Source organism: Exserohilum turcica (genome assembly GCF_000359705.1).
Source record: "Exserohilum turcica Et28A unplaced genomic scaffold SETTUscaffold_3, whole genome shotgun sequence".
Lineage (NCBI taxonomy): Eukaryota > Fungi > Ascomycota > Dothideomycetes > Pleosporales > Pleosporaceae > Exserohilum > Exserohilum turcicum.
In genome coordinates, this window is record NW_007360136.1 from 2,074,732 (window position 1) to 2,096,623 (window position 21,892).

The window sequence follows — 21,892 nt, forward strand, 5'->3', positions numbered from 1 at the left end:
AGAAACTCGCCATTTGCCAGCCTGCTTTTTTTTGGATGCGAAAAAGCCGGGTTTTCACAATTGCCCTGGGTGGAAGCTGACTCTGTGCGTCAGGACATGACTACATATTGATATAACTGCGATTTCATGGGTTCTCGTGAAATACGGAAAATGGGGTCGTCAGGTGGTCGTTTGTATCTTGGCGAATGGAAGAACGGGGGATATCAAGGCGTTGGGAATCTGGGTATAGCATGGAATGGTTACTGTTTCTTTATGAAAATGCTTTCATTCTAACTGGAGCTGTTTTTTTTTCTGTATCTGGCTATGGTAAGTCGAACGCAATCAAGCCGTCAGCTCATCGTACGAGTCTCCCGCATCGCAGTCTTCGGATACAATCGCATCATCTGGATATCAAGCAGAAACACGGGTCGGCTTCCTGCAAAATCCTTGGCTCACTCTTATCCCATGGTTTCATAACCCATATTACTGTTCCAATCAGATGGTGATGTAATCCCATTCCACCTCCAAGAGCGTCGCCCAGTCAACAGCAGACTGTACATGTACACAGTATGTAATGCCGCACTATTGAAGAACCAGATACACACAATTTCACCCGTATCCGACGGCACTCCTCGCAAATCCCCAGAACTAGAGTCCCCGTCCCGGAGGAGCATCATCGGAGACGCAATATTGACCCGCCCGTGAGTTCCATGGTTCTTCCTCCAGCGAAGCTTATATACCTCGTATCCAGTGCCGCCAGTTCTTCTCCTCAGAGATACTCGATACAAAATCCAGGTATGTCCAAGTGAAGCCAAAGTTTTCACAATCTGACTGAGCAAGTCTCCTCCACAGCCCATCAAACCGCATCAAAATGCATCACTCGGCTCTCCCTCTCGTCGCCGCCGCGGCCGCCAGCGTCGTCATGGCCAGTCCCATCGCTCAAGACTCGCCCGTCGAGACGCGCCCAATCAAGATCGTCATGGTTGTGGCCGACCCGGTGCCTGTATCCGCAATCCATCCACCCGCCGCCGTCATTCGCCCCGAAGACTTGGCTCTTGCGACTGAGAAATCGGTATGCCCATTCCCCCTCTCTCTGCTCCTGCTTCCACGACCGTGCCTTTCTAATGGCTGGCCAGCAGCACGTCCCACGTGCCGATACGCCCGCCGTTGTCAGCGTCGACAGGGACGAGCAGTATGAGAAGGAGTACACGCACGCGATGAAGAAGCTCGAGGCGAGGAAGCGGTGCCAACGCTGCCCTGGCCTGTAGAGTCGCCGAAAAAAAAGGGCTTAAGCGAGGGGCGTCCTTTTTGAGGACAGGGGCCATGTCGGAAGGATCAATAGGGTTGGAGCGCTATCCCTCTTCTGACTTTTAAGGATTTTAGCCTGTCTCAGAGTAACGTCTTGGCTTTCTCTTTCTGGCGGCAGCATCTGCGCCGTTGAAGATCCTGGCCGTTTGGGTTTGCGAGTGCACTGTCCGTTGTGGCGTGGGGAGATTCTCCATGATGCGCCGACAGCCTGCAGCTTGTGTACTAGTCCAGGATGACATTTCTGGCCGGAATGCTCATCAATGGGATCCATATCACCATGTTTTCGTAAATATATTGGCTTTTTCTAGTTCAGTTCCCATTGTCGGTTCGGTCAACAAAGTGACAATTGTGCTCTGCAGTGGCCTGACCTATCCAGTCCTCACCTCCCACTTTCGCTCGACGCTGATGGTGTGGGCCGAAAGAGTCTTGTTCTTCTTCCTCGGCCGTTCTTCATCGGACGAAATGCAGACTCTCTGGATCCCCTCCACGGGCCGCAATTCAATCTGCGAAGAATCGTCGCTGTTGTCCACCAGCTCGGAGAATGTGGCCGTGGGGTCCATGTTGTGTGGACCGGCACTCTTTTTGGAGAAATAACTCGCCTTGCCCGAAGATCCGTACTCATAGCCAGTGTCTGCGCTGTTCCTGGACTTTCCGAAAAGGGGGCGCATCAGCGGAATGCATGCCAGCACGATGGCGACCGAAGGCTCGAGACCGGAGAGAATCGTGGCATGCACACCGGCGTAGGTCATGTCGGTGAAGTCGAGGTGAGGCAGCAAGGTCTGCCGGTAGATGGTGATGGCCCAGGTTCTACAACTATTAGCAAGGAAGAAGAGTGTTGTAAAAAGCACTCACCCTAATCCGATACTGAGCAGTCCCATTGCGAGAAACTTCTTCCTCTTCGGCATGGCCAGTTTGTAGAGGTAGGGCATGGGCAAAGCAATGAGGACCGCATCCGTGATGAGGTTGACGACGCCCATTGCAAAGTAAAAGTCGGGCTGACTTCCGCACGTTCCCGGCAACGTAAAGTCCCAGTTCCTCGCCAGTGGCCTGCAAATCAGCAGGGCAGCAGCAATATCCGAAAGACACCACAGGACGATGAGAGCTCCGAGCATCTTGGCCCATCTTATCATCTTGATGGTTGGTATCAATGTCGTGTACATGAGCAACACGGATACCTTGCTGAATCCCACGACGACGTTCCACAGGATCGAAAAGGTCATGATTCCCTGAAACCGTTAGGGCTGAGCTCAATCAAACGACCTGTCTGCGTACCTTGAAGAAGTATCTCGCCGTGGCTGGCCCAAAGCGAGTGAAAACTTCGCGGGTATGGAACCCAAAGCCGCCATAGGTGACCATCGAGATGCAGCATCCTTGCATTGCCGTGTTCCACAGCTAGCTCACGTCAGTCTGGATACATCTTTCAAACCACTCGACTCACGCAGGCTATGATGATGCAGTAATCGCTGTAGTCAATCCTGTTCCGGATCCTTTTGGCGACAAGCCGCAGGCCGACTGCAATGATGGCTATGGACATTGACACGGTACAGGCAACAATGATACCAACTTGAGTTCCATTTTCGATTGGCAGCCGTCGAGGCATGGTCTCACGCAGCAAAAGACGGAAAACTCGGAATGTAATGAGGAAAAATGCGTGCTTGAGATGTACTTCTACCTATAGGTGGGCATCTCAAAGGAAAAAAAAAACTCTAATCCTCTCCCGGTAGCAATCGGAACCGGTGCTCGTACTGTGATTTCTCAAACGCCTTTTGCGTAGATCATTCGCCAAAACAAGACTGGGTGCAAAGGTCAGGATGAGGTGAGGCAGCGCACGCTCCCGACAATTTGGACTGCATGGCAAACCACAGTCTGAGGTATCTCGTCGCGATCAGAAGGGCCGAGGACACAGACGCCGCCCTTGCATTGCTGCTGGCCGTGGTTGGCTACAGCAGAATGTCAAAGGGCAGTGATGATTTGTCTACACCGTATCTAGTCTTCGTGCGGAAAAGACTGCACCTACCACAGCCACCCGAGGACATGCATTTAAGCACGAGGCACTCCTTTCTCCACATGCCAACGTCCAACCGTTGCTCGTGAATACTTGCACCTACCCCTCTTGAATCCTTGTTTTGCATCCGCAACCTGCTCACACCATGCCAAGACCCGTGCCGCGTTGGCGCTTACATTGGATAACGGCCGTTTTCCCACCGCCGCGTGACAGCCGTATCTACTCCTGAAGACCTCGATCCGTGGCCTGACTGGCCTATGCCTTTTGAATGATTTGACTTGATAAGGACACGGACCAAAGTTTGACAACTGATCTATCCTGCGTTGATGGCCGAGTCAGCTACAGCCACGTCTATAGATTGAATCGATGTAAGATGCAGCATTGCAACTGCATGTCTCCTGAGTCGTGTTTGGTAGGTTTGCCGTCGTGCCGGATTCGCATCGCAAAGAAACTATGGCCATGTCGGTTTCACTGCGGCGATCGAGCATGGATCGCCGTATGCTGCTGATCCTCGGACGCATGGCTACGCGCGGTCGGCCCGACAAAAGAGGAGATGCAAACCGAGCTAACTCGTGTATCTGGGGGCTCTATAGCGACTGCGCCGCATGTAAGAGCAAATAAGGTATCGGGCCTCGTTGGCGTCCGCGGGGATTCCGATAGAGTTTAGGGTTGTAGAAAGTATTCAAAGACGTTGCCATCGACGTACCTGCATGATAAGACTATATCTGTTGTTCGTTGTCGATATAAAGCGTCATTCCAAAGTTTGTTGTACGGAGCCCAATAGGAACTCGTGGATATGGGCTCGATTTCGCAATCCGACCAAAGGGTCGCCATCGTTACCGGTGCTACGGTTCGTCAGACATACCTCTTTAGTCAATCGGGCATACTAACAGGTGTAAAGAGTGGCATTGGTTCATGGTTGGCAGAGCACCTCCACCGTGGTGGCTACCGCGTGGCTCTCTGTGGTAGGCGGGATAAGGAAGGTCAGCAAGTCGCCCGGTCCATCGACGCGTCTGGAAACACTGCCATCTTTGTGCAGTGCGATGTGAGCTCCTACTCTTCACAAGCCAATCTGTTCCAAACCGTTTGGAAAAGGTGGGGCCGACTTGATCTTCTCATTGCCAACGCTGGCTGCGTGGATCGCGGCTCCGTCTACAACTTTGCACGCCGGGATGCGCGTGTCGACGATCTGCCTTCTGAGCCCGACACTTCTTGTACCGATACCGACTTCAAGGGCACCATTTACGGAACCACATTGGCAACCCACTTTATGCGCCACAACCCTGGCGGCAAGGGCGGAAAGATCATCGTGACCGGCAGCATGATTGGCATCTATCCATGCCAAACGTTCCCTGAGTACTGCGGTGCAAAGGCGGCCACTCAGCAATGGGTCAGGACCGTCGGGCCCATCCTTCGGGTCAAGGAGAACATTACGGTCAATTGCGTGATGCCTGGAGGTGTCGAAACGCCTGCTATGCCTGATTTTAGCAAAGCTTTCCGTGCCGAACAGATGACGACCAAATCGACACTGATTTCAGCGTTTGACTTTTTTCTCAATGACTCGGAGAATAGCAAGACGGGCCAGCTGATCGAAGCCGCGCATGATAAACTCGTCGACTGGGGCCACCCGGGGTACAAGAGCGGCGCGTTCGCAAAGCGGACCGAGGCCGTCTTTGAGCCGTGGTTTGCAATGGTGCATGGAGAGAAGAGCGGACTACCGGGCGCGATCCAAGAGTATCCAGACCACAAGGTTAAGATTATTGCCGTGACAGGCGCCACAGGAAGCCAGGGCGGCGGGGTAATAAACGTTATGAAGAAGACGCCAGGCTGGAGGGTCCGTGCAATTACACGAAACCCTGACGGCGACGCTGCTAAGAAGCTCGCAAAGGAGGGTATCGAGGTGGTGAGGGGAGACTTTGACGACGAAGCATCCCTTTCTGCTGCTTTCGACGGAGTACATGCCGTCTTTGCCGTAACAAACTGGTGGGAATCTCTTTTCCAAGGTAAGAGCCAGCACGAGTGCGGCGAAATCGAAGAGCGGCATGGCATGAACCTGGCACGGGCGGCTGCCGCTTCACGCACCGTAGAGCACTACATCTGGTCGACATGTCCGAGTGCGAAGCGCCGGTTCTGGGGCCATATGGAGGTGCCGCACATGGACTACAAGGCCAATGTCGATGCTCGCATCAAGGCGGAGCTCCCCCAGCTTGCCGCAATCACCACGTATCTGTACTTTGGGTACTATCCGCAAAACATGGCCTTTTTCCCCATGTGCCAGCCTCTTGAATACGTATGTTAACTTCCATCTCAATGATATGCTGGCTTACTGACCCCGACAGCCTGGAACGGGCCAATACATCCAGGCCATGCCTACGAAGCCCGACGCCAAAGTCCTTCTTGCCGGCGACATGACGGTGAACCCCGGCATCTGGGTTAGGCAGGTCCTGGCCGCTGGAGACAAGGCGTTTGGCCGCTGCTCCAACGTTGCATTGGAAAAGTGGACGTTCCAAGAAATGGTGGATATGTGGTGCGAGGTGACGGGCAAGAAGTGCGTCTTTGCTGAGATCAGCGCCGAGACGGCAACCAAGCTGCACGGCGTCGTGGGTGCCGAGCTATCACTCCAATTCAAGTACGGAGAGGCGTGTGATCCATGGGAAGTTACAAAAGACTTTATTAGCCCAGAGCAGCTGGAAATTGACCCGGAGGAGGTGGTTGGCTTCCGGGGAACGATTGCAGGCCTCAAGGCCGCGGGCTTCTGGGCTTAGGATGCGCGGTCCGAGTTGAAGCCAATGGGTTGCCGAAAGGAATACATAGGGATGCCTCCCCCGCGTTCAGGCGTTCGATCGTGACCTGCTTGTGTTGGATGCTGCATGTTGTGACGTCTCTGGTAGGACTTTTGTAAGGCCTCCGATGCCACGTACATGGCGCTAGGGCCACTTGTAGTCATCTTTCCGGACATGTAACACCAACTCCTGTGCTCATGTCAGACTCCAAGACAATTAGTATAGAGTTGGAAAGGATCAGATCGGAAAACGGCAGCCTTGGAACTATTGAAATCTCGAAAATGACGCGACTAGAAACCGACGGCTTGTTGCTGACCACTGACGTGCGGCTCAGCCACCAACGCCCATCATCTTCACCCGGTCCGGAAGGTCGCTGTGGGGTGGCGGGCCGTTCCACCAGTCTTTCAATAGCGCCTGGTTAATGGTAACGAGTAGTGGCGTGGCGATGGCGGAGAGGATGTGTTGGAAAAGGCGATGTTTGGTGCATTGTCGTTAGTGCAGGTTTATGCGGGCACACTCTCCGTCAACATGTGGATCTACACCGCGTAATACTCTGGATTTACTCTATGCGGCTACTCAACGGATTGAGGATTCCGCATCTTATTGCTGTATCGGAATTTAATTTTATAAGGCGAAACGGCGCATATAATCTTCCGGGTGGTGTCTTGGAGTGTGAAGTGACGCGCAGCCAACAACCAGCAGCCGTCAGTATACCACGAATCCGTAAGTATATAAACACCACCCGGCGTCGTTCGCATGGCAAGAAAATCACACTGCCAACTCGAATACGCCTCAAAAACACCATCATGAAGTTTCCGGCTCAAATAATCACCATTGCCGCTCTCTTGGGCTCCGCTCTCTCCGCCCCTGCTCGTAAGCTTCCGGCCCCTATACAATGCCACCCGCAACTATATACCGACTGACACGCTCTCGCAGCCGAGGCCAATTCCATCCAAGTCCGTGACTCGCTCACCAGCGAGCTTGTTCAGGGTTTGGTGAGTCTCGTATCCTCTTATTACGGGTTTTATATGCTAACGGCACTAGGCCATCGACAAGCGCCAAGTGTGCTACTGCTACGGCGGCTTCTGCACTCCTGGATGCCGCGACAAGGTCAAGCGCCAGGTGTGCTACTGCTACGGAGGCGTGTGCACGCCTGGATGTCACTAGACGTGATGTTCTGAATGAATGAGTATGAGAAGCAGCCGGAAGCTCGTTCGTCGATTGTAAATATGTTTACGATGTAATACGAAGCGCTATCAATTGATCGCATGTGCTGGCTCGTGGAGAAAGTCTCCGAGTAGTTCGTACATCAACGTTACAATCATACGTCGTGAGAATGTAAATATCCATCGTCAAAGTCTTATATCCACTTAGTCTGGACGCAAATTCGCATTGCCAATCTTGGACCTAATAGATTCAAAGCTCTCGAAGCGTATTGATAATGGTTATACAGCTTGTTGATACAGCGAGTATTACATACCATTGATACAGCTCATAATCATTCAGTCCTCTCACTATGTACCTCCTTTTCTTCATCCCTCTTTGTCGCCTCGTACCTTTTCCCGCGGAACGCGTACACTCCCCAGTTGCTGCATGTGACGTCGTGAGGGTCGAGATCGTTGAGATCCCAACGCAGACTTCGGAACAGGTTTTCACCAGGCTCCAGGAGGATATCCATCTCATTTCCGAATCTCTTGTTTAGAAATTCCACATCCTGCTCCATATCCCAGGGGCTGTAGCCAGTCGCGATAATTGGTACCTTGGTCTCGAGGAGCAGCGGAAGCGTCTCCTCCCACTCGTGCGCCGAGGCAGGGTTGCCGAAACCTGGGTGGAAGACGACAAAGCAGTCAAAATAAGGGTCATAGGGGTAAAAGTAGCCCGTCTTGTGAATGTTGTGGTAGTATTCGACGAATGTGCTAATCTTCATGCTGTTGCTGATGCGGTCTTCAATGACAGCTCCGAACGGATTCAGGGGTGTGCGCTCAGGAAGGGGCAGCTCTTTCTCGCGATTGGCCATGCTCTCAGGTCCGATAAAGTTGAGCGAGAATTGAACGCGGTGGAAAAGGTAGGAAAGCTGCATCCAGGTTTCGCGTGGAAGAGAGGACTCTGCGCGCGCACCGAGGATAAAGAGTCGGACCGAGGGAGGGGCAAGACGAGCGTTCTTCCAGCTGTCGCCTCCGCCGGTTCGTGGTGGGTGGAGCGTGTGTCGGAGGGCTGTTTTATGTCAGTAATCGTAATTGACCAGGCCAGTCGACGTACCACTAAAGCTCTTCAATCCCTCAGGCGTCATGCGTCCGTTCTTGCGAATATTGTATGGACTCAGCTCGTTCAAGATACTGGCAATGGTTATGGGATATGTCAAGAGCTTCGTCGCTTGTCGCATCTCCCGATCGTCGTTCAGCGCATCGTAGTCCCTGGTGTACAAGTACGTGTCCCAGCTCGTCATGTTGACCAGAATCTCCTCCATCTGGGGCTCGGCGAACTGGAATTCGCGGAAGAAGCGCCCGCTCCTCAGATCGTGGTCATCCTCGTTGATCTGCTTCAGAATATCGCAGACCTCCAAATGCGCCTCGTAGTCATCTGCCCAGTGTTCTTCGCAGCAGTATACCGGAATGCCGCAATCTGGACACTCGAAATCGACGTGCGCAGGCGGAGAGCCCGTCTCGGACGACTTGCGGGCCTCAAAGTCGGCCGAGTTGGTGGGCGCACGCGTGGGCTTATGCGAAGGATGCGGGCAGTAGGCATGTTGGCGCATAAAGGCCGCGCGCTTTCGTATCTCGGGGATAGGCGAGTTGGTGAAGGAGTGGAAGAGATTGTCCTCGGTCAGGAGCAGCGTCCGACGGTGGCCTTCGGGGTCAATGTACTCGAATGGCTCAAAGGGCTTTTCGGCCGCCCGTCGCGGGGTCGTGGAGAGGCCGCGCCTGGGTAGAGCCAGTTTTGGCGGTGCCGGACTTTTGGTGGAGTGGTTTCGGGGACCCGCCACATTTTGGGCGAGCGGGCGGAGGGCCTGGGGGGGTCGCAGCGGTGCCCGTGAAGTCTTCAGTAACGACAGACACTGCCTGCACGTATAAGACGACCTCATCTTGGCTGCGGGGGCTTCAATTGGAGCACGGAAGCTGTCGTTGTCATGGAATCATCGTCGACCAAACTTGGCGCCTCGGTCAATTGAAGCGCCGATTGGCTGAGAGCCCCACCACGCAGGCCGACCACAACCCATCCGCAACCCATCCGTTGAACTCTATCCAACGCAGCTTTGGACCTATGAATCTCACAAAATTAATATGCATTCTTGGGGTACCCTAGTTTCAACAGAACATGGTTCAAAATTGCAGTCTCTACCTGGATCGCGGTTGTAGTTCGACGGTTCTGGCATGTATGAATCAAGGCAGACTCCTCCACCCGAAAGAAAACTGAACCACAACCCAATTAATTACAGACTTGGAAATACAAATATGTTGCGAGGAGAGGCTAGCTGATTCATTTGTATTTGTCTACGAGGCGTAAAAGGGTTCGATACCATTTGGGATTGTTGACGGGTTCCCGAAAAGATACTGAGAGATGCACGCGCCCAACCCGGCGAAAATGCTATTGCGACAAAGGACTGGTAGATACTTGAATGAACATGCAACCTGACTGAATACCGAAAAGATGCCAATGCCCAATTTCAGGGCCATGTTGATGATACCACTACGTTGTTGCTTGGACCCACCCCTCCTCGACTACAATATCAGAATGCGCCGTAAGAGAAGAGCGAGCCGGAAAAGTAGATTCTTCCGGGTGGAAGGAGTGCCCTGGACGAGAGCCAGCCGGAAGATTTGGGCCAGCCGGAAGATTTGGGCCAGCCGGAAAGTTTGGACCTTCTGGGAGGAAAGAAGGCTCCTGGAGAGAATACTCCTCACTACCATTCTCCGAACAAGACTGCAGACTTATCCCCGGCAAAGCCTTCACTGGTTGCGCATCAGCATGCACGCCACTATCGCGTTTGTCAAACCACGACGGCGGAAACAACAGCTCGGGTATGCTCCTGCTGTTCCACCTGTTACCTCCCGCACGCTGCTTCTTGCCACTCGCATTCTTTGAGCCGGACCACCTCGAGAACAACGGGCGCATAAGCGGGATAGACGCCACGACGATGGCGACGGCCGTCTCCAGTCCGGTCAAAAGAATAACAAACACGCAGTCCCGCACCTGATCAGCATTGTCCCAATCGAGGTGCAGCAGCAGCGCTTCTCGCAGGACCGTAATAGCCCACGTCCTGAACCAAAGTCAGTCCAAGCATCCCACGTCGAAAACCCCCAGTTTTGAAAAGGAGACTCACGTAATCCCCAGACCAAACAGCGACATGGCGACCAACTTCTTCTTCCACGGCATGCGCAGCCGGTACAAATACGGCATGGGCAGCCCAATCAGCACGGTATCCAGGATGACATTGATCATGCCCATTGCAAAGTAAAACTTGTTCTGGCTTCCACAGGTGCCCTCTACGCCCTCGATGCTCATTTCCCAGTTGTACGTAAACGGCCTGCAGACGAGCGCCGCCGCCGCAAAGCCCGATATCGCCCACATGACGATGAAGACGCCGATGCCGCGGCAGATGAGCAGCATGGAGCGATTGGGGATGACGGACGTATACATGAGCAGGATGGATACTTTGGATAGGCACACGGTTGCCGTCCAGATCAAGGTGATGATTGTGACGCCTTTGTAGAGGCCTGTGACGAGCTCGGAGCCCCAGCGCGCTGCGACGACGTAAACGTCGAATCCAAGCCCACTGTGGTGCACCAGCCAGATGAATTCCGAGTTGAGGGCTAGGTTTGAGAACTTGACTGCGAGTCAGCGCGTCTCTCGACTAACGTTGTCGAATAGAATATGCTTTCGTTTTGCAGGACAATCAACACGGACAAATGAAAGAGAGCAAGTACCAAACCAGCAGTAATGCAATAATCGCTAAAATCAATCTTGTTCCGCATATACTTTGCCATCAGCCTCAATATTACAGCGACGGTCGAGATCGTAATCGAAATGGACGACAGCACCAGCGTCCAGATTTGGAGGTCATTCTCAATCGGTATACGCATTCTGTCTGTCCTTTGAGTACTGCTAGTACGTTGACAGCACACGAATGCCGAAGAAGCGCTGAAGGAGGAAGCGTATGTGTAATTGAGGGAGAGTATCAGCAGACACCAACAAAAGAGAGGGTTACAGGAGTAATCCGCTGAAAACGCAGTATCCAGGAAACGATCGTGCGAACATGAAGAAGATATATTCGCAAATCCCACCATACGAGATACAAACGCTTCTATTGTATAATATGCGTTCCCCCCCCCCTTCTCGTCCCCATGTATAAACCAACGAGCCACACACCACCATTCCTTCCAAGCCTGCCCGCGGGGACCAAACAGCACAGCATAAGAAAACAATTTAATCAGTCTACAATTATTCTCGCCTTCTCACTCGGACAACCGAAATATGAAGGATTTGCCATTTCGCAAAGGGATGCCCGCACTGCGATAGGTGCCATGCGGGTTCCATGGTGCGTGGGGTGGGGTGGGGGGGGGCTCTGAATAACGCTCGATTTGGGGCTGAATAGGAATTTGGGGATCGGCGAGCGCATGGGGAGTTGCTTTTTCATGCGCGCGACGGCACACAGCAGCGAGTGCATGTGGGTTAAATGGGGATAAGAGTGCGGAGGGGCTACTCTCCTGTTGGTACTCGCATGTTTTCGGGGTATCCGTACCTGGTGTATGGATTGAGGGGAATCATATTCTTGGTGGCCAAACGAAGCGGTTTCCAGAGTCTAGAACGAAGCTCGCGTTGCTATTCTACAAGTATCTTATTGAAATCGCCTTATTGTGAGTGAAGAAAAAAATAACATGTGCTTTTAGAGGTTGCTGCAATATCCCGCGTTATCGTACACATTCACATCCTACACTTTCACACGTTATTCACCCTGCCAACTCGCCCACCCTTCCTCCCTCCACACGCCACTCTTGCCGCCCTCCTTCAGCACAACGCGCACATCCTGCACGCGCTGAAACTTATCCACGGCCTTGCACATGTCCACGATGCTGAGCGCCGCGCCCATGACGGCCGTCAGGGCTTCCATTTCCACGCCTGTCGGCCCCGTACATTGGACTTTGGCCTCGATGTGTACGCCGCCGTAGCCATGCGCATCACTGCTCTTCGTATCGTCTTTGCTGGAAAAAGGCTTCAGCTCCACGCCCACGTGGGTCAGGGCAATGGGATGGCACAGTGGAATCAGGTCCGGGCACTTCTTCGCCGCCATGATACCCGCGATGCGGGATACGCCGAGTACATCGCCCTTTTTGAGAGTGTTGGACTGGATGAGAGAGAGCGGAGTGGGATTGGTAAAGTAGACTGAGCCGGCGGCGATGGCGGTGCGGACCGTGTGTGGTTTTGCGGAGACGGAGACCATGTGTGCTGAGCCTGATTCCGTCAAGTGCGGGAGGGAAGACGCCGGTGCGTTGGATGCTGCGTTTCTGGCATGGTCGTTTGGCTTTTCCTGAGCTGGTTGTGAGGAGCGAGACGACGTCGAGTACATTCTCGGTGCAGACGCAGTTCTGCTGGCTGAGGTGTTAGACAGCGAAGGCCTCTGGCTGCCGAACAGTGTCTGTGTCTTTTGTTTCTGTCGCCGTGTCGACGCAGGTGTAGTCTCGTCAGTCAAGAATCCCAGACCTTCAGCGTTAAACTCATCCCAATCCAGCACCCCCTCTGCGTCTCCATCCATGGCTCCTTTCCGATCGAAAATCTCATGCCACCGCATGGCCATGCGCTCCGCGGCCTCGTTGCTCAGATCATGATCGCGAACCATGGCATCCAATACACTGCGTAACCGCTCGTCTACAATATCCTTTTCAATTTGCCCAGTCTGCTCAACGTTGTCGAAGCGCGTTTTCCACTTGCTCACCAAAATCTTGAGCCATGTTTGCAGGGTGGCTTTGTTTTTACTCGTCCAGACATCGTACGGAAGACTGCCGATACGGGGGTAGGAGCTTTCGAGGCGTTTGGCCATTTGCAAGACCTCGGACTGGAGGTCTGGTACTGAGCCCTCGAAACTGACAATATGATCCTTGTCGATTGGTACAAAGCCAGAAGGCGGCACGTAGAGACGAAGTGCGTCGCTTGGTTTCTTTGGAACAAACGCATTAAGTGGTGTGTTTGTCTTTGCAGTCTTCGCAACCCCGTCTGGCGAGCGCGACTTATACAGGACAGAAATCGAGCCCGGTCCAATCTTTCGCAGCGGAACCATGGGATTATCTGCTGGCTGCTCCGCTGCTGATGCGGTGTTAAGGCGAAGACCTTTCCTTGGTGACCTTGGCTCGCTCGGGCTATTCTCAATCTTTTCCATTGCATCGTCTAGAATGTTGTCCAAAGCTTGCAGTGCTGGCTCGACAGGTTTTCGGACCTTTCTTGCTTCTCTTTCTGCCACCTCTTGTTTTTCGAGCTGCTTCAGTAACATGCGCTTCCTGTTCAGCAGTTCCTCCTTTCGCTTCCTGATGTCTTGCCGCTTTTGAGCTCTTTCGCGAATATCAGCGACTTGCTGCTTGTACGATTCCAGCAGTTGGGTTATTTTATCCAGCTGTTTTGATTGCTCAGAGACCTCTTGATCCTCAATGGATGATTTCATCTGGACAATGCGTGCAATGCTGTTCTGCAACACCTGGATCATTGGCTCCACCTTTTTCAACACCCGCTCGCTTTCCGATGGTATGCTGACCTCTTCCAGGAATGATCCGATCTCGCTGACCTTCTTTATCTCCTGTATTTCGAGCGCTTTAAGGTTCTCGAATTGCGCGGTGATTTGTGCTGCGTCCTGTTCTACGTCCTTTGCTGCCTCTTGGGCTGCCTCTTGGGCTGCTTCTTGGGCTGCCTTTCGTGCTGCTTCTTGGGCTGCCTCTTGCGCTGCATTTCGTGCTGCATTTCGTGCTGCCCCTTGCGTTGCATTTCGTGCTGCCCACCATTCCATGTCTTCTGCTTCGTCTTGTACAGCATCTTGCTCAATCTTTCCAACATTCTCCTGTACTCGATCATGACTCAAATGATCCTCCCTCTCCTCAGCAGCATGTTGCGACTCCTCTGCCATGCGCTTATTCCTTGCCCGATCCGCAATCGACTGAGCCTCGTGCATCAACGGTCTATGCTTTATCTTTGGCCTATCCCTCACCAAACACTGTAGCGTTGCAAGCTTCTGTGCGGCCTTTGCATGATGAAACTTGTGGTGCTGGCCCCTGCCGCTAGACAGGATTGCTTGAACAACCAGACGCCAGTAGTCGTCAAACTTTTCGACATTCAAGTCGTACTTGCGTCGCACGGATTCAAGGTGGGGTGGCAGCGCTATATACCCTTTTGTCTTCTGTTGGCTAGCTATTAGTATGCGGTAGGTTTCGGGATCCCGGATGTGGAGGGGAACGCCGCGTTTTTTTCGATATCCCGGTTTAAAATCCTTGGTGCGAACGAACTTTTCTTTTTTTTTATCTCTCTTTATAGAGGATGCAGAGGATCGCTTTGCATTTTTTTTGTAGGTTCGAATGGCGGTCGTAGACAAGAAGGCTCTCGAATGTAGACGTGGCATTGACGCGTGGAGTATGCTGGAGGTAAAGGGAAGGGTATGAGAAGGTAGTGTTCGTAAAAAGGGAGGCCGCCATGAATCGATGCCTGGGGAGGGCTTGTCGCCTACACGTAGTTAGCAATGGACATCACATAAGAGGACGATATGCAGGCAAATGGGTATATCATTCGAGTATGTAATCGGATATGATGCTCAAGCGACGGTGTTATCCACAAGGAAAACGCTCAAAACGCCATTCATGCAGCCATTGTCGATATTGCAGGCCCAACGATGGACAGTAAAGAAGAGAGGGGCCGTGTTCACCCACCAATTAAGATCATCGGCCTGTTTTCCATGTTTGCGAGATCACCCAAGTCGGCGTGTTTTTCCGCTTTGCGTTTGACGGCTGCTCCAACGACGTCGAGGAGCTCGCGCTCACGCTGGCCCCAGCCGAGTGTGGTTTCATCGCTCAGACGGCCTTGATGGCGATCCATCTCGATTTGCTTGATGCGTTCAAATGCTTCTTCGTCAATGGGTTCACCGTTGTTGCCCTGCCGGAGTACGTCGCGTAACGACACCTCGGCGTTTCCGTGCAAGCACACTTTGAGGTTGCCGTCGCTCGTGATGCGCAGTCGATTGCAGGTGCCGCAAAAGTCGTTGGTCATGCTCGTAATGAAGCCGACCTTGCCCACAAAGCCAGGAACCTCGTACGTCTTGCTGGTGTCGTTCTTGTGGCCCGCAACCGGCCGGAGACCCGGGTATTTTGTCCGGATGATATCCAGCATCTCCTGGAAACTGATCATCTTGTTCTCGCTCCACTTGTTACCGCCAAAAGGCATGTACTCGATGAAGCGCACTTCAATGTCTTTCTCGCGGCCCATTTCGACAAACGGCAGGATTTCGCGCTCGTTGAGACCGCGCATCACAACACAATTGACCTTGAGCTTCACGTTTGCTCCCAGCTTGTTCATCTCGAGTATGCGATCAATCGACTTGATGACGGCATCGAAGCCTTTCCGCCGGGTCATGATCTGGAACTGGAAGGGGTCCAGGGTATCCAGGCTCAGGTTGACGCCTGTCAGGCCCGCTTCCACCATGGCATCGAGTTTCCGGTGCAGCGATATGCCGTTTGTGGTGAGGGCGAGTTCGCGCAGGCCTTTTGGGCGGAGACTGCCGATTTGCTGCATGAGGGGGACAATGTCGCGGCGAATCGTGGGCTCGCCACCGGTAAGGCGAATCTTGGTGACGCCTTGCGATACAAAGAGCGAGGAAAGGTAGAAGATTTCGGGCGTGGTGAGCATGTTAGCGGACGGTGAAAGCGGAACGCCCTCTGTTCCAGTCAGCCATATCCTTTGTCTAGAGCTTTCCAAGGCGCACCTTCGGGCATGCAGTACAGACATCGCAGATTGCAGCGCTCTGTGATGCTGATGCGCAGATAGTCATGCTGCCGGTTGAACGAGTCCGTCAGGAATTCCGAAAAGGGCTTCGCATTCTTGATGGCAGCCCTGCGGTCCTCTGCGCTCGATTGCTGCGGTATCGACGCGGGAGGGATGCTTGAGGGCAGCTCTCGATTCGCTGTGTTTGTCGCAATACTTCTTGCCCGGGTCGCATAGATGGGCAATCGAGAAAATAGTTTGCCACAACCAGCAGCCCGTCGGAGTGCGGCCGGGCCCGCCCGCAACCTAGCCATATGCACCATTATGGGGAGTCGAGTCTCGGCGAGCTGTGTCCAGCATTGGGAGGGGCAGACATGGCAGCCTATATAGCCGCGTGGACAGGAGGACGGGCGATGACTGAGATGCGAAGTGCTTTAGTGGGCTGTCTGAGGCGCATGCAGGGATCTGTGGCGGCGCTTGGCAGCATTACTAAGGATTGTGCTCACGAGAGTGGGGTATTCCCGCCAAGAATCGATACCAGCGGCTTTGGCGTATGCTCATTTTCCGAGCTGGCACTGCCGGGCAGGCCGCATATTATCGCAACCCTCTGAGACGGATTCTAGAACTCGAAATGCGTAAGAATGCGCGTGCGACATGCCGGAACGATTCGGATGATCCCATGTGCTCTCAATCTACGACGGACGCTGGTATCTCTTGTCTAGGTACACCCGGGCTGCCCTAGCAACCTCGTCTCCTTTTCTTTTCCTCTCTTTGATGCTTCCGAACAAGGGCTTTAAAGGCCTTTTTGCCTTGTCGCGACAAGAACCGTAGCTGGACATGGCATCGTCTCCGCGGAGTTGGCCGAAGCTCTACCCGCTTGTGCTTGCGAGGGTTGGTCTTGGCCAGTGAGGGGGGGACAGGGACATTGGTCGTCATGTTTACAGGGACTACGTAAGTAATTGCTGGTGGTTGATGCGTAGTGGACGTCTCACTGTGCTCATCTCCAATTGTGGATTTTGCGCTTCGCCCTTTGGTGCTGTCAGAGTCATGTCCTGAAGCACCTGGGAGCGCCTGGTCCCCAAGTAGATGCGGGTACCATTCCCGGCAGCTTATACACGTGAGTTGTAAACAGGGCTGTTCGTATGTGATTTCGTTGCTCCATTGCCCTCTGATCCGGCGCTTCGGACCGCCGTAGTGGAAGCGGGTGAGTTTGATTTTGCAGTTCTTAGACCGGGTAGTCGCTCTGGATGTTCCTATTCCTATAGATTTGCTCTGGAGAGGGCCGTAGGCGTTCCATATGTGCTTTGGTACGGTGATTTTCAGTCCCATCCTGTATTGGTTCGGAGAGTGGTATTCTTTCACCCAGTGCTCATATGCTTAAATCGTTGTTTGTTGCCTTATTGTACAGTCGCAAATGATTGCCAGCCATGCATTTGCCTCATGTGCTGGCCTGACGACTTATGTAAAAGTAAGCATACGTTTCTGAGAAAGCGCCATGTGAAGGAAACAAACCAAGACACGACTGCTCGCACAAGGTCATTGTAAACTGATTGATTCATCTCAAACAAAGCCACGCTGCAGAAAGTACGATGCGTCAAGACATGGTATACAGCGTGACAGCGTCTAATCATAGCACTGATCCCAAAGCCCACCACTTCGGGCAAAGCTTTGGCTCTCCACAAACTTACTCAGTGTGCATCTGCCAAAGTCATCCCCGCCGCAAAACTCCAGTGGCTGCACTCGGTCGTTTACGATGATGCGGACAAACTCTTGCTCCTCGTGCTTGCATTGCAGCTTCTCAACATACATGCGGGCGGCGAACGGGACGGTCCATGCAGCCGAGTAACCATGAGTTTGCTTGGTGTCTTGAATGGTGGTGTTTGACAACGCCGCAGTCTTGTTGTAGAGCCCAAGCGCCGCTAGGATGCCGCTGATATCGTTGTCATGGCTGAAATCGGCATACACCTTACGGTCGAGAGGGAATGTCTTTGGATCCGAGTCGAGCGTGCGGTTGGTGTTGGTATTGTCTTTGACAGGCTTCTGCGTCAGCCGTGCCAGCAGCTCGTTGACGTACCCAACGCCTTGCGTAGGCCCAAGAGGGTTTCCTACACCGTAGCCGTAGTACTTGCCCAGCGTCTGGAAGTAGTCGTACTCGCGCCATTCCTTGTCCGTGAACAGCTTGCAGAACTTGGACAGCTTCGCGGAAGGGTGTGCAAGCGTGTCAAAGGGGCACATGTCCATCAGGTACACGATGGAGGTGGTGCTCAGATTCGTACCCAGGGCTGAGTTGATGCGTTCCTGGATCGGCGGCAAGAACTTGTCCCCCCACACATGCTGCGCTCGGTCTCCCAGGCCGTGGTGTAGGCCGCCTTCGAAAGCAGGGCAGATATCGTGCGACAGCGTATTGTTCCAACTCGGACCCTCTGGGATGACGACGTCAATTTCCCGGGGCTCTTCCTTCAGCGACTGTGCAACGCCCATGAGCCAACGCTGGGCCGACTCGACCACGCGATGCTGGCCGCCGGAGCGCACAAACGGCGTGTTCTCGTCGACGAGCTTCTGGTACCGGCGGTAAAAGTGCGCGCCCGAGTTCACCATCTCTTGTCTTCCAGCATCCGTCAACTCGTCCGCGCCCAGCGTGTAGTCGTAGTCTTTCAGGAACTTGAACCTGCCCGGGTATGACGTGCTTGTATTCTGGATGTCGGCGATCAGGATGTGGTAGGCCATGGTCTTGCCAAACGTCGGGTCGCGGCCACCATGGCGGGAGAGGACGTTTGCAAAGGTGACCTCGCAGCCTCTCGGGGGCGCAACGTCGATCTCAGAGGGCACCGAGTACCAGAGCGAGTACTGGCCCAAGAAGTGGGTCGTCTTGGGGCTGCAGCGGTAGCCTTGATCGATCGTGTCGCAGGGCTTGGTGTGTGAACACCCAAAGACGCTGCAGAGGGTCAGTAGGAGCTGCTGGTTAGAGCTGAGATGCCATCTACCTCAGGAGGCCGTAGACGGCTGCGGCTGCGACGACCGCCTGGAGAGCGCGGGTACGTAGTCGTCGTCCTTTGTCATGACGCCGTGGGGAGCTCGTCGAGAGGACCTCCTTCTCGTCCAGAGGAAGAGGCGTGTATTCGTGGGGTCGGTTTGGGCGCATTCTGTTCCAGGGCTGCGGCATCTATGTATATGGAGAGCGATGGTGATGGAGCTGCGTCGGACGTCTTAAGCTGGAGGTGGAGACTGAAACTCAGCGGACGTATGCGCCAAGGGAACAAAGTTTGGCATGGGCCCAAGCACAAGCACCACCGCCGTTGCCGGTGTCAAAAGAAACATGGTGGCGATGGATATGCACTCGCGGCCAACACGGTGCTGCTGGCTCGGCCGCGAGCTGTTGGCGGGCGTGTGTATGTCGTCACGATAGCTGCGGGTGCGTCCCCATGCCAAGGATGCCAAGACAGGGAACCCGCAGCCGCAAAGCTTCGACAAACCTCCACGCCCCCAGCCGGAACCTTTGCCTCTATCCGTCGACCTCCGGACCAGCCTCCACTACCACTATTGCTATCAACACAAGTCGTGAGCTATCGCGCCCTTGACGCCCGGCCTGCAGCATGATAGGCCACGGGCGTGGCGCAATGCGGCATCGGGTAATGCATGCCGGATGCAATGTAACGCTGCTGGGTCAGCGCGAGATAGCCGGAATCCGCGTCGCTGATTGGCTGCTACCCCGTCTTTCGCCCGGACGAACGACATGCTATCATGGCCTCTACCAAATCAAGCTTCGTCAAGCTTTAGCAGTTTCGCCTCTCCCGGCGTCACCTCGTCGATGACCTGCATGGCTGGCGGCATTCGGCCGCGCCCGAGATCACGACATCCGCTCGGCTGGATAGTCTTGTACTTTGTGCTCCGCCAACACTGTCTCCTACACACTCTCTGCAGTCCGCCGACGCCATGAAGCCACAACCTCTCGACGATGAGGCCCAGCTGCAGGGTAAGTCTGCATGTACCCCGTGTCCGTCGAATTGGCATTGACTTGAACAGCACTCGGCCACAAGGGCGAATTGAAGCGCAACTTTAGTCTCCTGTCCATGCTGGGACTGGCCTTTGCCATCTTGAACTCATGGACAGCCCTCTCCACCTCGCTTGGCCTTGCTCTGCCATCGGGCGGGTCAACTAGTGTCATCTGGGGACTCTTCACAGCCGGTATCTGCAACTTGGCCTTGGCTGCATCGCTCGCCGAGTTCCTATCCGCATACCCCACAGCCGGTGGACAGTACGTCGCAGCCAAGCACGCGCAGAGCTACGCTGACCAGATGCAGATATCACTGGGTTGCCGTCATTACCCCGAAGAAATGGGTCCCGCTCGCATCCTTCATCACGGGCTGGATCAACGTGTCGGGCTGGATTGCCTTGACCACGTCTGGAGGACTGCTTGCGTCACAGCTCATTTCTGGGCTCGTCGCGCTCTACCATCCGGAGTTCACTTTGCATCCATGGCAGGTCTGGCTCATCTATGTGGCATGGACGCTTATCGCGTTCGTCATCAATGCCTTTATGAACAGCTTGCTACCCTATGTCAATCGCACCGCATTCATCTGGTCCATTGGTGGATTCATCATCATCTGTATCACGGTGCTCGCTTGCGCATCCCCCAACTACACGTCCGGCGATTTCGTCTTTACCCAATTCATCAACAAGACGGACTGGCCAGATGGCATCGCCTGGCTTCTTGGATTGCTTCAGGGCGGCTTTGGCTTGACTGGCTACGATGCCGTTGCCCACATGATTGAGGAGATTCCCAACGCCTCGGTCGAAGGCCCCAAGATTATGATCTACTGTGTCGCCATTGGCACTTCCACCGGCTTCATTTTCCTCATGGTTCTGCTATTCGTCTCCGGAGGCGATACCGATGCCATCATTTCAGCAGCACCTGGCCCGCTCCTGCAGATCCTTGTCAACGCGACCAAGAGCCGAGCCGGGGCTACATGTCTGTTGATGTTTCCCCTGGTCTGCGTCTTCTTTGCAGAGACTGCCATCATGACTACCTCGAGTCGGATGACTTATGCATTTGCGCGCGACGGCGGACTGCCCTTTTCCAAGTTCTTTGCAAAGGTGCATCCACGACTGGGGCAGCCACTGAATGCGCTCATCTTGGCCGCCACCCTGACGATTCTCTTCGGATTGATCTTGATTGGTTCCAGCAGTGCCTTTAGTGCGCTCATCTCCGCCTCGGTTGTGGCTTTGGGCGTGAGCTACGCCATCCCTGTTGCCATCAACCTCTGTCGCGGCAGAAGTATGCTAGGCGAGAGGTCCTTTGTCTTGCCAAAGCCCCTTGGCTGGGCAGCAAACCTACTGGGCGTCGCATATACCATTGTCACTACGGTCCTATTCCTGTTTCCGCCCGGGTTGCCCGTAACGTCCTCAAACATGAGTAAGTCGTCCGATGCTCTCGGTAGTGCTGTCTAACAAGTATAGATTACTGTGTCGTTGCCTTTGGTATTATCCTTTTCATCAGCACCTTCCAATGGTTCGTCGACGGCCGCAAGAACTTTACAGGACCAAGAACGGACATGGGGCTTGAAGTGTTGGAGGCTATGAAGAGCCAGGAGCAGGATATCGCCGAATCCAACAACTCCAAGGCCGCTGGCAATGAGGTGGATGCGGAAATGTTGAAATGATCGACCTCACCACTCGCAACTTGGAGGAACTGTACTGCCGGCGGGTCTGCCTATTCTTGTTTGGTCGCGCCCGCCAGTCGTTTGACAAAGACCATGTAGACTAGTCCAGCCTTTTGCTGGTGAAACCATGTACATTATGTGACATCACCTCAATCTTACCAATTCACTTGCCTCTGCACTGGTATATTACACTAGTCTTGTCCCAAACAATG

The 21,892-nt window shown here is 53.9% G+C and overlaps 9 protein-coding genes across 9 annotated transcripts; 3 read left to right on the forward strand and 6 right to left on the reverse strand.

Annotated features, from left to right (window-relative positions):
• Positions 1 to 1,591: 1,591 nt before the first annotated feature.
• Positions 1,592 to 2,887, reverse strand: SETTUDRAFT_137522 (uncharacterized protein; the record flags this gene model as incomplete). Its single annotated transcript, XM_008029403.1, has 4 exons — positions 1,592 to 2,094; positions 2,140 to 2,513; positions 2,560 to 2,679; positions 2,726 to 2,887. 4 exons carry the CDS (start codon positions 2,885 to 2,887, stop codon positions 1,656 to 1,658), a joined length of 1,095 nt encoding a protein of 364 aa, XP_008027594.1. The 3' UTR covers positions 1,592 to 1,655.
• Positions 2,888 to 4,088: 1,201 nt separating this feature from the next.
• Positions 4,089 to 6,118, forward strand: SETTUDRAFT_172074 (uncharacterized protein; the record flags this gene model as incomplete). The annotated part of the gene is made up of 3 exons (XM_008029404.1): positions 4,089 to 4,142; positions 4,194 to 5,582; positions 5,632 to 6,118. The coding sequence occupies 3 exons, from the start codon at positions 4,089 to 4,091 to the stop codon at positions 6,055 to 6,057; spliced, it is 1,869 nt and encodes a 622-aa protein (XP_008027595.1). The 3' UTR covers positions 6,058 to 6,118.
• A 763-nt stretch (positions 6,119 to 6,881) lies between these two features.
• Positions 6,882 to 7,242, forward strand: SETTUDRAFT_20645 (uncharacterized protein; the record flags this gene model as incomplete). The annotated part of the gene is made up of 3 exons (XM_008028727.1): positions 6,882 to 6,948; positions 7,012 to 7,070; positions 7,120 to 7,242. The coding sequence occupies 3 exons, from the start codon at positions 6,882 to 6,884 to the stop codon at positions 7,240 to 7,242; spliced, it is 249 nt and encodes an 82-aa protein (XP_008026918.1).
• A 331-nt stretch (positions 7,243 to 7,573) lies between these two features.
• On the reverse strand, positions 7,574 to 9,157 carry SETTUDRAFT_154716 (uncharacterized protein; the record flags this gene model as incomplete). Its single annotated transcript, XM_008029405.1, has 2 exons — positions 7,574 to 8,289; positions 8,335 to 9,157. The coding sequence occupies 2 exons, from the start codon at positions 9,155 to 9,157 to the stop codon at positions 7,574 to 7,576; spliced, it is 1,539 nt and encodes a 512-aa protein (XP_008027596.1).
• Positions 9,158 to 9,551: 394 nt separating this feature from the next.
• On the reverse strand, positions 9,552 to 11,107 carry SETTUDRAFT_163846 (uncharacterized protein). Its single transcript, XM_008029406.1, has 3 exons — positions 10,998 to 11,107; positions 10,394 to 10,896; positions 9,552 to 10,330 (listed from the first exon to the last, which is right to left on the reverse strand). Exons 1-3 carry the CDS (start codon positions 11,055 to 11,057, stop codon positions 9,763 to 9,765), a joined length of 1,131 nt encoding a protein of 376 aa, XP_008027597.1. The 5' UTR covers positions 11,058 to 11,107; the 3' UTR covers positions 9,552 to 9,762.
• Positions 11,108 to 12,016: 909 nt separating this feature from the next.
• SETTUDRAFT_90196 (uncharacterized protein) lies at positions 12,017 to 13,723 on the reverse strand (the record flags this gene model as incomplete). The annotated part of the gene is made up of 1 exon (XM_008029407.1): positions 12,017 to 13,723. One exon carries the CDS (start codon positions 13,721 to 13,723, stop codon positions 12,017 to 12,019), a length of 1,707 nt encoding a protein of 568 aa, XP_008027598.1.
• Positions 13,724 to 14,815: 1,092 nt separating this feature from the next.
• On the reverse strand, positions 14,816 to 16,579 carry SETTUDRAFT_163847 (uncharacterized protein). Its single transcript, XM_008029408.1, has 2 exons — positions 16,022 to 16,579; positions 14,816 to 15,974 (listed from the first exon to the last, which is right to left on the reverse strand). Exons 1-2 carry the CDS (start codon positions 16,341 to 16,343, stop codon positions 14,965 to 14,967), a joined length of 1,332 nt encoding a protein of 443 aa, XP_008027599.1. The 5' UTR covers positions 16,344 to 16,579; the 3' UTR covers positions 14,816 to 14,964.
• Positions 16,580 to 17,643: 1,064 nt separating this feature from the next.
• SETTUDRAFT_32355 (uncharacterized protein) lies at positions 17,644 to 19,162 on the reverse strand (the record flags this gene model as incomplete). Its single annotated transcript, XM_008028830.1, has 2 exons — positions 17,644 to 18,955; positions 19,005 to 19,162. 2 exons carry the CDS (start codon positions 19,160 to 19,162, stop codon positions 17,644 to 17,646), a joined length of 1,470 nt encoding a protein of 489 aa, XP_008027021.1.
• Positions 19,163 to 19,946: 784 nt separating this feature from the next.
• SETTUDRAFT_163849 (uncharacterized protein) lies at positions 19,947 to 21,854 on the forward strand. Its single transcript, XM_008029409.1, has 4 exons — positions 19,947 to 19,993; positions 20,044 to 20,275; positions 20,322 to 21,433; positions 21,478 to 21,854. Exons 1-4 carry the CDS (start codon positions 19,954 to 19,956, stop codon positions 21,678 to 21,680), a joined length of 1,587 nt encoding a protein of 528 aa, XP_008027600.1. The 5' UTR covers positions 19,947 to 19,953; the 3' UTR covers positions 21,681 to 21,854.
• The last annotated feature ends 38 nt before the right edge of the window (positions 21,855 to 21,892 follow it).